Source organism: Ylistrum balloti, unplaced genomic scaffold, assembly GCF_031769215.1.
Source record: "Ylistrum balloti isolate Yb309-2 unplaced genomic scaffold, AGI_CSIRO_Ybal_v1 Utg370288, whole genome shotgun sequence".
Classification (NCBI taxonomy): domain Eukaryota; kingdom Metazoa; phylum Mollusca; class Bivalvia; order Pectinida; family Pectinidae; genus Ylistrum; species Ylistrum balloti.
This window is the reverse complement of record NW_026782219.1, coordinates 77,679-94,108: the sequence shown is the minus strand read 5'-3', so window position 1 is coordinate 94,108 and position 16,430 is coordinate 77,679. Positions and strand designations below refer to the sequence as shown.

The following is a 16,430-nucleotide window of genomic DNA, read 5'->3' as shown; positions in this document are numbered from 1 at the left end:
CTTAAACGGAGTTGAGCTACTAAGCACAAGCTTGTCATGCAAGACTTTTCAGGGCTCTCGATCTGCCAGATTTGGGGTCGATATTCGGCCCCATTCCCAATGCAAAAAGTATCTTTTTTTCCCAATTTAGACCCCAAGTTTACCCAATTCTAAGGAAAATGCTGCTATTTTTCCCAATTCTATGGGCTCCGGGCCCCAGTCCCAAAATGGGATGTGAGAGCCCTGCTTTTACATGAGGGTTTAGGTATTGTTGTCCAGGAAACAGACCCACGCTTTATTTTCTCACAAAATTAATGGAATATTCCACCCAAGTTGTAAAATTTCTAGAGGTTCTGTACCTTTTAAGACAGGCAAAATGTCAGGGAATAGTCGCAGCCAATGGAAATTTAACAGTCTAAATATAGTGTATCGGAAAATCGGGAACTCAAAGATCATTGGATCATAGGTTTGTATGATTTTATGACTTCATTAGGTTTATTTTCTGTTGAATTTATAATTTCCGCAAATATTTCACTGTTTGGCCAATAACCACACAAACTTTTTATGATGCAATCAGGGTCACTCAAACGTTTGTAAATCACTAGAGCTAGATCTAGATCAATTAAGAATATGCACAAATTTAATTATCATATGATTATAAAAGTGTTAAATTGATTTCCATAGGAACATAATTAGATAATTTTGTACAAATTTCATCAAAAGCATCTTATGAAATCCTAACTTGTGGGGAATATTCCTTAAAAAAAACAAAAGTAACAAATTATAAGTTGTTGTGAAACTTACAAGTTTTGTCATCGTCAGTGTAATGTTTTGTGTGTTGGAGTAATGGCATTCTGGATTAGAGGCATAGTCACGCTGTGTAAACTTATGACACTACCCTATTGTGAGTAGTGTCATACTGCATGCTGGCTTTGTTTCCCTAACCTGTGTTAGATATTTCATTCCGTCTTTAACAACCACAGGATTACCCTCTGAAGTATGTGAGGATAGAAATTGTCCATTAGAAATGTTGTGAATATCAAAAATACAAAAAGTAAAACTGAAATATTGAGTCAAACTCAATATTCAAACAAGAAATTTATATGAACCTTTGTTTCAAATTCAGTATTAAATATACTGTATGTGTTCCGTTTCATTCAACAATAAGCCAATTTGTGGTCATAAGCTAACCCACATATGTACAGATTTTGTTTTTTCTGATGAAATGTCAAAATAATATAATATTGCCTTATGTGATCACCACACCTATTTAAGAAATCTGAAACGATTGCAGACAATTCTAATTCTAACAGTGTTTGTGAATTCTTGAAATACGAGAGACACATTGTTAGGATATTTAGCTAGTCTACAGGAAAATTTAGAAGTATATTTATCTTCAATATTCACCAAATGTAAGTCAAGCCAATGTGTGGCTATAGATTGCTAATAAGCATATAGAATTTTTAAATGCTTTTTTTTTCATATTCTTTATTGTAATCCATCATTTTTGAGTTGGTGTAAAACTCTGTCTGACAGACATATCTGGTACAAATATATATGTATTCAGACATGTGGCATCTTGTTGAAATTTTGGAAGTCCTTTTTGGTCTAGCAATCCCTTTACTCCAACCATGTTAGGTGTTTTTACAGGGAAAAACTTATTACAGGATCTTTGACAGGCGCAGTGAGCACACAACATCGTCAGATCATAAATTGACCTACCAACAGCCTTTTGTGTTAACAGAATTGTTATCCCTAGAAAAGTGCCCTCGAATATGTTGTATTAGATGACAGGTATTCTTGTTCTTAACAGGTTGAATTTCTAAGGATTCTTAATCCGGTTCACTCCTGTTAAACTTTAAAACTCTTCGCCTCCTGTTGTATTTATCATATATCACATAAGAATATCATTGCATAATTATTGTATTTTTATATCTTTTTTCATAATTGTTTAAATGCCAAAATATTTCTATTAAAAATGAACGGACAAAGTCATATAAATATGTATCACTTGGCCAAAAAAAATTTGAATAATTTTGATATAGGTTACTGATGGAATCTAACAACGTACTTTCAATGTAGCATTTTACGACAGGAAACATTTGCCCAGTTTTTTTTCCCTCACATAAAACTTTATTTTCACCCTAAATTACACACAAATTTTTTGAAATAAATTTGTAGTTAGGCATTATTTCATTCCAGTGGAGTAAAATAGCAAAGATTTACCTGTGTACTCTGGCACAATATAGTGTTCGTTTCTGTAGGAAATAGAAAATATCTTAATAATAGTGAACTTTACGATTGTTAACGGGATATTCTGCACAACTTATGATTTCATTTGATGTTTTTTTTGTTAAAATAAAGAATATGAAAGGTACTTAAAGAAATTGGACATCTCAGTTCACCATATCAACAACAAAATCATATGATATTTGATTTATTGTGTTTAATTCTGTATAAATCTAGCTTGATCCATTTACAAACATTCGCTAAACCTTGATAAAATCATAACAGGTGTGCATGTCATAAGTCAAACAGTGTGAAAGATTATGGTATGATTTGCAATTGACAAGAAATAAGCCACAAGCAGACATTATCAATGAACGAAATGCAGACTTGTATATTAACCCATTACATCACATAAAATCTGTAAACCAGTTTGTGGCCGACTTTTGGATTCCCCAATGTGCTTTCTTTATACAGTGTGAATTTGTATCGTAGGAGCATCGCTTTGGCCTGATATTGACGAGACATCACTTTCGTCTGTCCATACTAACCCGAGGAAATATATTTCGATGCTGACAGCAGTTTCAAAAGTCATCACAAAAAGAGTTCTTATTAGGTATAAAGCAGACAGGAATTTTCCAACTTGTGCAGAATATCCCATTAATATAGGCCTTTATGTTAGTGCTTTGTATAGTACATGATACGATTACAAAATTTTATTTAAAGAGAATCCATATTTTTCCATTGCAACAACAAAAGGTGTGAAAGGGATCTACAGAAATATCCCCCACCCTCACCCATGGAGCTGTAAATTTTTTCCTGAAATCTTAGATTTGATAGTTATCTCCCTTTATATGAGCCCAGTAAATACATAGTTTATTATAGAACAAGAACACACGGTATATTACTTTATATATATCCATTAATTACAGATACTTGAAAATCAAACAATTTTTTTTCATTTTCGGGCAGTATTTTTTAAGGGCATGGGCGGGGTTTAGTACTGGACCATGCAGTGAAAAAAAGTAAACAACAATTTTACTGATTTAAACATGTTGATCCTGAGCTTTGCCACAAAAGAGGAGATGATAGTGTACAGATGGAGGAATGTTTAGTTTGAATATGATGTGTTGAGTTTAACTTTTAATAGAAAAAGTAGAGTGAATGTTGTAAGCATTTGTATCCGAAGTAATAGATTACAGATTGATAATCTTTATTTCATTCAGGGTATTAGTGTAGACCTGTGTTCTCACATGTTTCTTACATTCCAGGCAGACTGCAGTTAATGAAATCCTTATTAGAGTTATTCAGCAGCAAGTTAGAAATGTCGGTCGCTGAAAAAATGGGAAAATTAATGTTGACGATGAATTTACCTTTCCTGACAAATCTAAAGCTCTGAAATGATCAGAATTGTTTTTAGTTTTGTTTTATTCAGAATTTGAAAATTTTCACTAACCACTGGTCTAACCAGGATTTTAACCAGCTGCAGTCAAGCCCTGGTTTTACAAAGAATAGATAGAGATAACTAGTGCATAGAGAAAATTTTCAACCATGAATTGAAGGAAATTGAAAATATTTTTTATCATTTCACAGATGTAGGTCTGTTGAGACAAATTAGAATTTTTTTTAGTGTTAATTTTGCTGTGCTCTTATACTTTTTGCGGCAATAATTTCTATTTTTTCAATAACTGCTCGTTAACTTTATTTTTCAGCAACTGGAGTCAGATATCTTAAAAATTTACTCATCAGCCGTGGAAATCGTTGATGTTAGAAAGTAATCTTTTTGTAGTCTCTAAAAAATCTAAATTACCAAAACGATTACAGTTTTACCGTAATTGTTTATATAAATATATAAGTATTTTAAATCTGTTGGAAAGATGCTTTATCCTCATTGCTCCAGATAGCATGTGATGGACCTCCTGTATGTTGTTCAGTGGGGTAGACACCAGTTACTTCAAAGAGATCTGCCTCAAAATGACACTGGCTGTTCACAGGACAGCAAACAAAGTATTTTATATGATATTCAATGAAATGAAATTTACGATATAAATCTATACGAGTGATATTTCATTTACATATATTTATTGCTGTTGTGATGTTTACATATTTTGTTTAACTATATCAGATTGTGACAATGGAAAAAAAATTAACATCCTTTAAGACAAAATAACAATAAAAAGTACAATTTGGATTTTGTTAATTAATAATTATGAAACATTGAATTTTTTAATTAGCTCCACATTGCATAAGCTTTCTTTCTGTTTTAAGTGTATAGGCTGTCATGAGAAAACATAGAATTTAATTATATAACCATCCAAATACATTTCAGATTAAGAATTTCACCCAAAGTTTACTGTTAACTGGACTTTGTGAAATAGAATTAAGCTCATCATAGCTTTAAAAGATACAATGATTATATCTCTGTGTATAAAACAAAAAACTGTCATGATTAAGGACTGTACCAGTAAAACATCTACTCCACACCAGGTTTTAATTAAGGGAATGATCCATATCAAGAATTAAATTGATAATTTTCTTTGAAGTAATAGGCAGTAAACCAAATCATGTATGCAATTTTTTTTTTAATTTTGGGATCAAGTAGATGTTTTACTGGAATAGTCTTTTTACTTTTATGATGTACACTTTCCTCTACCTATTCCTTAACATTCAATGAAAAGGAATTTTTTCTTCACTAAATAAACATGTAATTGTGAAAATTTATAATTTCTTTTAAAATGCTTAATTACCTTCAGTTGTGTGTGGTGCAAATTAACCATTGGTCAATGTGGAGACAAGGTCTCAAACTATTTATAGATTGTGTTTGTTGAATGTTAAAACCCATGGCATTTAAATTACTTTAAATATCTGTAGGGTAAGTGATTGTGAACCTTGGCTATTTCAAGGATGTGAAGATATTTCTTTATGTGAGATATTGAATTCAAGAGATTTTATGTCCTACCTATTAAACATTAGATGTAGACTGTAAGGGAGAGATAATTTCATTATTTCTGATCCATCAAGTACCTTAGCATTAGACCTGTGTTCATCTCTACTGTGATGTTTTAATTCATTTACATAAACATAAAATTATTTTCTATCAAATCGTATATTCTGTATATGTTTTCTTTATATTATTTTCATAAATACAAGAGTTGATGATCTAACATTACATATGTGTTGTCTTTATTCTTTTGCTTCAGTCATGTTGATTATCTCCCTTGTAGCTATGCTGCTGAGAGCTCTGGTCTCAAGAGTATTGCTTCTAAATACAGTGAAAGGAATTCTGCATGGAAAGGAGTTAGCTCATTACCTATTAAGATGGAGTTTGCCCTGCGAGAACTTAGTTCATTACCTATTAAGATGGAGTTTGCCCTGCGAGAACTTAGTTCATTACCTATTAAGATGGAGTTTGCCCTGCGAGAACTTAGTTCATTACCTATTAAGATGGAGTTTGCCCTGCGAGAACTTAGTTCATTACCTATTAAGATGGAGTTTGCCCTGCGAGAACTTAGTTCATTACCTATTAAGGTGGAGTTTTCCCTGCGAGAACTTAGTTCATTACCTATAATGGTGGAATTTTCCCTGCGAGAACTTACATCATTACCTATTAAGATGAAGTTTTCCCTGCGAGAACTTACCTCATTACCTATTAAGATGATATAGTCGTACCTTGATATTTCAAAGTCAACAGGGCTACAGGGAAACTGAGATATCCGAGAATTTAAGTAAGTTAAGTTACACAACACTGAGATAACAAAGTGCGGATGTATTTATGTACTGAATGCTATCAATACCTGTTTACTGTACAAATTAGATAAAGAGTGGCAAAAGTTATTTTCATTTCAAGATATGTCTATAATAAACTTTATCTGGAAATAAAGGTGCAATAGTCATTGAACATTCATTAAGTTCTATGTAATATGAACTTATTTTCAGAACTGGATGGGTTCAAATTATATAAACAATAGTGAATTCATTGGTAGCAAGTAAGGAGGGAATGGAGACAAAGAAATATAGATTGGGTAGATAGGGTCAGAAATCTACAACTTTTAATCATATTCTGTGGCTTAATTCATGTGTCGTAAAAAAAAACCCAGATAATTCATTCACAGTTAAACTACAACAGCAATTTGAGAAGAAATTGGAAAGACAATGTGTGGTAGCAAAACTTGTCATTTTGAAAAATGAAACGTTTACAATAATTATTTCTTGTTCACTTCTAAAGTGATAATAAAAATTGCTGGTATTGTTAAGTTAAATCTAACAACTTCAGTCTTGATCCTTCCTTTGAAGATGCCTCCTACAACAACACATCACTGACAAGGATGTAATCCTATTGACCATCAGAAATAAAATGACCTCTATAATCGCCTATTTGATCATCAGATTTTACTGAAAACGGCTATGGACAAATTTCATTAAATCATTAATCCCAACTCGGGGCTCCCGTCCTCAAAACTCCAATGGTTATGATCACTTCCACTCTCTGCACCCCTTGAACAAGTTATGGTGAAATTGAAGGCACAAGAAAAGTGATTTAATTGGTTCCAAGAGAAAAAAATTGACCAATCACAAGCTGATATGGTTTATTCTGAAGATTACAAAGGAAAGACACCCAACATCAAAGCTGTTACAATATACCATTATGCAACTGTGAGATTCGTTTGCTGTACATCAAAGGATCAAACTAGTCTTTTCATTTTGTTCTCAAGGTGTGGCACATGGAAACTTCAGTTTTGCAACATGTTTAAGGGGTCAGAAAGCGAAAGTGGATATAGCCCCTGGAGTATTGAAGATGAAGTTATATGTGTAGACAGTCTTACTGGCTAGTCAACAGATTAAATATGTGTAGACAGTCTCAATGGCTAGTCAACAGATTAAATTGATAACTTTAGATACTGCAGTTGCATTTCATGTGTTGACCCAAGATAGGGCATGCAATGGTATAGTCTCCTGTCATTCCTCAATGTCAGTAGCCAGGTAAGCTGGTTTCTTAAGTCTTCAAATAAACTTATTACATCAGTGTTTGCCTTTATAGAGTAAAATTTGGTTTAGAAACATATTCAATTCAATTAAATGAAACAAGACATGGCTCCATGAAAGATATTTTGAGAACTGAAATTCTACTTTGACTTAACCTGAAGTCGTAACCAAGAAGCCAAGCCTCCGTTATTCAACGGCTAGTCAGAGATCACCAGTGTTGAGTGGAAATTTTCAAATATTAATTTAACAAAACTGGGAACATTCTCCATCGATTCATAATTCTTGCCTTGTTTAAACAGGTAAAATTGATATATATCGCCCTTAACACATAACTTGAATTCTTAATTCAACCACTGGTTTACTTTCACTAACTTTTGAGCAACTAGGATCAGTTTATAACAGTATGATCCCTTATATTTCAAAAATGAAAACAACAATATTTTTTTTCTTTCAATCATTATTTATTAATGATTCCCCCAATGTTCCCCATCACAGTTCAAAGTTCACTTGGACTTTGTCTTTTCCTTGACCTGTGCGGCGATTCTGTCCAGATCTTTCTGTCCTTGGCTGGTCAGTTTACGTCCACCGTTAGCATCCTTCTCGACCAACTTCTGTGTTTCCAGAGCCTGGAGGACTCGCCTAGCCACAGAGCCGGAGGCACGGCAGTAATGGCTTGGGACTGTTCCGTTACGTTTACGATCTGAAAAACAGTAGTTATGTTATTTCATACCTAAAATAGACCATCATTAAATGATTCGATCAATGATGGGCTACACGAAACTAATCTGGTAAAACCATATTTACACATATCAGTGAAAAGATAATGTGCTATATCAGTGTGTATTCAAAACCTGTACAAATCATTTTCAATGTGGAGGTTCTCATAATATTTAGACCTAAAATAAATACCTGGTCTGCTATTTAAACCAGACTGACTTGATATTTTACAGCCTGTCTTGTTTTTTTAAATTATTTAAGAAATTTCTCCTTCTCATTTTCTTTTCATTACTGAAAAACCAAAAGCCTGCAATAGTGGACTTCAGGAAATTAAAAAAAAAAAGAAGAGAAAAACATCAATTTTCATTATATTGATGGTGTTTAAAAAACTACTTGTAACAAAAAAAAAAAAAAGACAAATTTCAGCACCAAACTATTCTATTTTAATTAATTACCATGTTAAACGTAAAAACATAAACCTACAGTATTATTTTTCAGGTCTTATCGGTTAAAATAATTGCCCATATTAAACCAATATATATGGCTAGAAAGATCTGGACATAATTTTCGAAATATATACAATATATATAAATACACATGTTGGTGTTCTCGTTAATTCATACCTCCGTATATTTTGGTCAGAGCACCGACTCCAGCTGGGGATCGGATGTACAGATGACGACAGATAGAAGCTGAGAATAAAGAAAGACGTGTGTCCATTATCATCGGATATACTTCCACAATTTATTGTCCTGCTAACACCACAGTTGAGCAATGAAACAAGTTAAATAAATGGTCAAAAGAGAATTAAGATTTAAAAGCAAAGTTATAGCTAGTCTAATTGTTCACATAAATTGGCAGTGTCATCTTATATTAACTGATAGATACAACACACAACACCATTACAAAATTGTAACTTCAGACAAAAAGAGTATTTGAGATGTGTACTCTTTAACTTTTGAAGGTCACTTCAGGTCTCTCGCATCCCATTTTGGGACTGGGGCCCGGGGCCCTTAGAATTGGGAAAAAAATGGTGTTTTCTTTAGAATTGGGAAATCTTGGGGTCTAAATTGGGAGAAAAAGATACTATTTTGCATTGGGAATGGGGCCGATATACCGCCCCAAATCTGGCAGATCAAGAGCCTTGCACTTAAATCACTTCAAAATATTAATTTGGTAAAATTTCAGGTAAAAGAAATACTCTACAGTTAACTACAGTTAATTATTTTTAAAATCTTTTATTCCATATTCTAAATATAATAAGCAAAATACATTATTTTCATGCACCTAATTAGGTTTGCGTGGCAAGCCATGCACTTCATATGGTAGAAATTCAGTGTTTCTTAAGTAAGAATCTGTTTCAAAGTAATAAATACATGGACTTCCCTTCTGATAATTCTGAGGATTTCTTTTTTCATTTTTTTTTTCCTAATTAGAGTTTTCCCCCTATATTCTGTATCCTGTACATCAATTCATTGGCTTAAGCATATGCACTTTTTGAGAAACTGAGGAAATTTAAATTTCTTATAAAGGATGTCCTACTCCTGCTCATAAATTGTAACAAAACAATTATTACCTGCCCTTGTGTAAAACCAGTCCTCATCATAAGGAGACAGCTCATTAAACTTAGACAGCTTGACAATTGTAGCCCATTCTGGGATCTTCATCTTTCCAGACCTGAAGAACAATGGGTTTTTTACATTTACCGTAAGTGTTTTAATGATTTTTTAAAACTACGAAATGATTGACTTTTAAAACATATTTCATTTAGCCATGTTAATGAAAGGGTTATTCATAATTTGTGGAACCATCTGTTAAAATTCCCATGGTAATTGATTACTTTACTAATTCATAACAATTCTTAAAAATAAAAGAAATCAAAAGCCAACTGTTTAAAGATGTTCATAGTCAAAATATTTCACTGGAAGTAACAGAAGTTGGCACAAGCCTAAATATATCATCATCCAATAACACTGTACAGTGAAATCATATATTGTTGTTGTGTTTAATTTTTGTGGTTTTGTATAATTCTATTATCCGTTCCTTGTTACACACCAAAGTGACATTTTCTTAATGGTTTAACTCACTTTTTTAGGAAGGCTGCCAAAGCCTTGGTGAATGTGTGGGAATCCACATCCTTCACGGAGATACCCATTTTGTTCTGAAAATGCAAAAAAATCTTCATCAATGAAATAGTTTTTCCTTCCACATTATCCATGAATGATGGTACAAAACTAACTAATACCATTTAAAAGATGAAGTTATATTTGTTTAAAGTCTGATATCCCCTCCATAATAGCAGCCATATAAGGACGGATGTCTAGAATGACACGAACAAAAGAAAGAGTTGAGGAAGGGCAAGAAAGGAAGGGTTAATAAATGATTTGATCCTAACCAATTCAATAGAGACCGCAGATTAATTTTGGTCTTTTTGATATTCTCTGTAGGGCTCTCACAGCCCATTTTGGGACTGGGGCCCAGGGCCCTTAGAATTGGGAAAACTTGGGGTCTGAATTGGGAAAAAAGATACTATTTTGCATTGCGAATGGGGCCAAATATCGGCTCCAAATCTGGCAAATCGAAAGCCCTGCTCTGGCCTTGGCAGATGGCAAATAAGAAACTCAAGATTCTTCAGGAAGCCTTACATATTAGTCACCTCTCATGACAAAAGGTTTATCCTTTCATCTCCTACTTGTTTAAGGAATCCATTACTACATCATTAATATATGATTGTGATGTCTGTTCGTGAATGATAACGTATAAAGAAAATCTAGATTTAAGTCAACAAAGGCTGGACAACATACATTTGTTTACATTATTGAAAAAAAAATTAAGAAAAATATCCATGTATTTCAAATAATCAAAAGGTGGAATATCACACATTGGGGGCGCACATCTGTCATCTTGTAGAATTTTAAAAGTTATTTATCAGAGCAAAGCTCTATACCAGTAACATGTTTAAGAACATGATTTTTTGATGTCCAGGACAAGAGGTCCTTGGACATGATCTGAGAAAGATTCTTCTGAAAGAGAAGTGCATGGAGTGTAGGTGCTCTGCATTTATCCCTTAGCCAATTCTAATAAAAGGTACTTTTGACACCATTTCTGCTTTCCTAAATTTATTTAGTTTACTTTCAATCATAACTTAATATGAAGATGAACTTACAGTAATGAAATTGTCACAAATTAGAATTTCTTTATTACTCCAACCAGTATCCTGATGTTACAACATATACACAGAACATCAATGTGTGATCAATCACTTGCTGTGGCGTGTCAAATTTTCTTGCAGCACTAACCAGTTAACCAAAATTTATTTGGGTTTTATTGTCTTAAAACTTTCAACCATGAATGTCTATATGGCATGTTTTTTGGCATGTTTGTTCAATTTTTGACATTTAAAAAAAAATTGCTTTATATTTTCAGCATCCACGCACTCGCTATTTAGTAATAATCACTATAGCAAGTCTGTCAAATTTTGCGCCATTCAATTCTTGTGACATCCACAGGAAAACATCCCTTTGATGTTTCCATGTAAAAAAAACTTGTAACTCAGGATGAAAGGATAAAAAATTGCAAGGACAAAATTCAACCAACTCACAGGAAATTTTCTTCTGAAAAATATCATTTGTTTTACCAAAGCATTCGATTCGTTGTCCATTTTTTTTATGTGAATACAAGGATCGCGACCAGGTATGGCTCAGTTGTTTTAATTTGCCCTTTATACTCAAAAGTCAAATCTGCCTATATAGCCAGACCTGCAGGTGCTACAGCAGTACCTGCATATATTGCACGTGGGTTTTACCAGTTGTTCATCCCTACAAACCCACCTGCAAGTCGGAAAATTAATACTATGTATGTATAATATCAGTGTGTGATCTCCGTCGACTAAAAGTACAGTATCGTTAATACTCGTCAGTGATACGTGTTGCATTGAATCTGTCGAAATCGGTCGCTGATATAAAGAAACCATTGCTAAAGAGACGCATTAACAGGAAATAAAGAATGTTTTACATCTTCCTAAACTTCTGTAAAAGTCTCAAAAATTTAGAAATAAACATACTTGTCACTGGAATTCATTAATCGCACTACATATAGTTGTAACTTTCCTTGCTATATGGGGGCCGCCATTTTGCTTTACAACATGTGGACCGAGAACGTCAACGGATATATATTATTTTTGTGTATATTAAGAAAAAAAATACACTTATTTATAATTTCCCTCGTTTAAATTTTGTCTTTTGGTGTGACGAAATAAAGGTTAGTGGGCAGATTATACAGGAAAGTTGTTAATTTTAAAGATTTATACACAGTTACTAGCTACACCATGCTTACTTTCAGGAGGTATCGAAAAAGAGGCCGAACAGGAACCACGTGAGTGGAACGAGGGGCGATAACTGCATAATTCAGGTAGCACTACACAAAATAATTATACATCTCACATCAAATTTGTTTTTTGTCTGAAGCATAAGGTGTTCACTGACACTGAATTTGAATTTGTGTTTATCTTTATATATATATTTATCTGATCCGGTAATGAATTCCAATATCATTTGTAACAGAAACGAAAAAGGTTGATTTTTCTGTACCGGTACGATTCTAATAGTAAAACTCGAATTTCCGGATCTAGTATCACATAATTTTCTGTTGTTAATGGAAAAGAAATCATTCAGAAACCGGGGTCAATTTTATTATAGATTTTAATTGCGTGATTTTAGCTAAGTTGACGATGGCATACCAAGTCTTTGAAGTCCAAGCAAATCTGGTCCTATATAATTTTAGAGTGAAGCGGACCGACCACTTTATTTTGGGTTATTTGTTTTGATTTTTGTTTTGTTATTTAAATATCAAATTTAGAAATATCCTCATACCAGGAAGAGCAAGCAAATTCGGTATGACACTTTATGAGAGCTGAGCATTAATATGTTTTCTTCATTATTTGAGAAAGATCGATATCCTACTTCTGTAATGACAGCTTAGTCTTCGATCCGTTTTCTGAATAACAAATTAATTCTTCAGATAAAGAAATGTCTATCATCACCACGAGGTACAGCCGAAAGAGAAGTTTTTTACCTTTGCGCAAGACATGAAATCTCTCCTCAGATGTTTGACTTTTTTTCCCCCGAAAAGGATCATTTTTATCTTTTCCCTAATTTAATGATAACTCACTGTTATAACAGGATTCCAGAGCGAAGGAAAGTCTAAATGAAATTGTTTCAAGTCATTTATGTAAGGACATGATACAATATAATGAAAATTCGGTGTGATATTGAACTGTAAGACGTTAAATTGAACATAGGATTAATTAGATTGAATATGGCAGCTTTGTCATCCGTACAGATGAGTAATTTACACAAACTATCAAATCTAATATCCATGTCATTTACTTAAACCAAATACAAAAGTGGTCCCATTAAACCATTTCAAGCAGAAGCCCGCAGTTGAATATGTATAACTGACGGTTGCTCCTCATAGACACACGCTAGTTGAGATCTATTTTTTAAAGAGGACTTGAACCAGGTACATGATTCAAAATCGATAATGTCCGATTTGTTGCATAATACTGAATGATATACCAATAAACCTTTTCATACTTGAGTTTTTTTTTATAATTCAGATATAACAAACAACAGAATGTAAAGTATGAATGCCTGAAATCGGATTGAAATTCGTACAATATGTTAGTTTGACACGAACATATTCTATTAACAATCAGGAACCCTCGGCACTTTCCGCAACCGAGAAAATACTCGCTAGCGGAAAGTGCCGAGGGTTCCCGATTGATTCTAATAATAGTAGACTGCTTTATCTAATTTTTGACGTAATACTATAGACGCTTATAGTTTTTTCCCTTACTTGTGAATAAAGGGATCACCTCGGTGGTCGTTATATCAACAGGGGCTGTACCTTCAGATATAGATAAGTCTATTATAAAAATGTTTGAAATTTTGACATTAATATGATACAGTCCTGCACTTTCACTAATAACTCATTGTTTGTCCAGTGATAAATCTACATGCGAGTCTTGAGTCCAGTACTCACAGAATTCTAAATGGAATCAAAGGATTTTTGAAAATACTTAAATTCTGCATTGTGGAATAATAATAGTAATAAAATTGCAAGGAACTAGTGAAAATAAATTAAAGATTAATCACTTTTGGCTCCGAAGTAACTATAAAGTTGTATGAAAAGGTGCTTTTTAATTGTGTGTCTTTTGTACAATCTTAATAACAGACTTTAAGGTTTTCTGTCCGGAAACAGGATCTACAACATTTGGTAAAAATATACAAGATGTATAATCAGAACACGGACGTTTTACCGACTTGGAACACTAGACGGATGTTTTATCAACTCGGAACACTAGACGGATGTTCTATCGACTCGGAACACTAGATGGATGTTTTACCGACTGGGAACACTAGACGGATGTTTTACCGACTCGGAACACTAGACGGATGTTTTACCGACTCGGAATACTAGACAGATGTTCTACCGACTCGGAACACTAGACGGCTGTTCTACCGACTCGGAACACTAGACGGATGTTTTACCGACTCGGAACACTAGAGGGATGTTAAAGTGACTCGGAAATATCGACGGATGTTCTACCGACTCGGAACACTAGACAGATGTTCTACCGACTCGGAACACTAGACGGATGTTTTACCAACTTGGAACACTAGGCGGATGTTCTACCGACTCGGAACACTAGACAGATGTTCTACGGACTCGGACCACTAGACCGATGTTTTACCGACACAGAACACTAGACGGATGTTCTACGGACTCGGAACACTAGACGGATGTTCTATCGACTCGGAACACTAGACAGATGTTCTACCGACTCGGAACACTAGAGGGATGTTTTACCAACTTGGAACACTAGGCGGATGTTCTACCGACTCGGAACACTAGACAGATGTTCTACGGACTCGGACCACTAGACGGATGTTTTACCGACACAGAACACTAGACGGATGTTCTACGGACTCGGAACACTAGACGGATGTTCTACCGACTCGGAACACTAGACGGATGTTCTATCGACTCGGAACACTAGACGGATGTTCTACGGACTCGGACCACTAGACGGATGTTTTACCGACTCAGAACACTAGACGGATGTTTTACCAACTCGGAACGCAAGACGGATGTTCTATCGACTCGGAACACTAGACAGATGTTCTACCGACTCGGAACACTAGACATATGTTCTACTTACTCGGAAATCTCGAAAGATGTCCTAGTGACTCGGAAATCTCGACGGATGTTCTACGGACCCGGAACACTAGACTGGTGTACCAACTCGGAACACTAAACTGATGTTCTACCAACTCGGAACACTAGACGGATGTTTTACCGACTCGGAACACTAGACGGATGTTCTACCGACTCGGAACACTAGACGGATGTTTTACCAACTCGGAACGCAAGACGGATGTTCTAGTGACTCGGAACACTAGACAGATGTTCTACCGACTCGGAAATCTCGAAAGATGTCCTAGTGACTCGGAAATCTCGACGGATGTTCTACGCACCCGGAACACTAGACTGATGTTCTACCAACTCGGAACACTAGACTGATGTTCTACCAACTCGGAACACTACATGGATGTTCTACCGACTCGGAATACTAGACGGATGTTCTACCGACTCGAACACTACATGGATGTTCTACCGACTCGGACCACTAGACGGATGTTCTACCGACTCGGAACACAATGTGGATGTTCTACCGACTCGGACCACTAGAAAGGTGATCTAGATACCATCACCCTTCCCCTACCCAACTTCACAAAAAAAAAAAAAAAACAAACAAACAAACAAACAAAAGCAAAAACAAACGAGGGAGTCCTGCTCTCAAAACAAATATTTCACGTACTTTAACTGTTATAGACGCCTGTCGCAAAACGAAAATATTAGGAGTCTACAAGTTATAATACCCTATCCCAGCCCCCAGATAGGAACCACAATTAACCCACTATCTAACTATATATTGTCTTTCGTTTCTCTAACTCGCCTATACTTTGTTACCGTGTGATGTCATATACTTATATCGACGTGTATATGTAGCAAGGTAGGTATTGTAAATTACAGAGCGAAAGAAAAAAATCGAAACCCACAGATAAAAGTAGCCTTCAAAATGAGTAAAATTTCCGGTCCTAGTTTTGGCTTAAAAAAGACAACTGCCGACTGCATATTCGCCAACAATGTCAAACACTTCATTGTTAACACTTATTGATAAAATACTTAACCGTGCTGGCTGGTAGCATTTGGCAATGAATTTATAAATTGTTTTCAATAACGCCGCTTTATGAGTCTTATCAATACTTCTCAAGCGTTCGGTAAACTTAGACCACGTGCCGGCAAGAATTTTTCGTCGTCAAGAGGATGTCGCTGCATTATGACGTCATAATCAATGGATGCAGTTGCTACGGATTGGTATGAACGGGGATCACACACGCAATATGTTATAGATAAAGTTGTTGAGATAATATAAGTAACGATAGGATTTTAACGTGAAT

At 34.6% G+C, this 16,430-nt stretch overlaps 1 protein-coding gene across 1 annotated transcript; it reads right to left on the bottom strand.

Annotated features, from left to right (window-relative positions):
• Nucleotides 1-7,627: 7,627 nt before the first annotated feature.
• On the bottom strand, nucleotides 7,628-10,090 carry LOC132552916 (small ribosomal subunit protein eS19). Its single transcript, XM_060217117.1, has 4 exons — nucleotides 9,993-10,090; nucleotides 9,482-9,582; nucleotides 8,529-8,597; nucleotides 7,628-7,888 (listed from the first exon to the last, which is right to left on the bottom strand). The coding sequence occupies exons 1-4, from the start codon at nucleotides 10,088-10,090 to the stop codon at nucleotides 7,692-7,694; spliced, it is 465 nt and encodes a 154-aa protein (XP_060073100.1). The 3' UTR covers nucleotides 7,628-7,691.
• Between the last annotated feature and the right edge of the window lie 6,340 nt (nucleotides 10,091-16,430).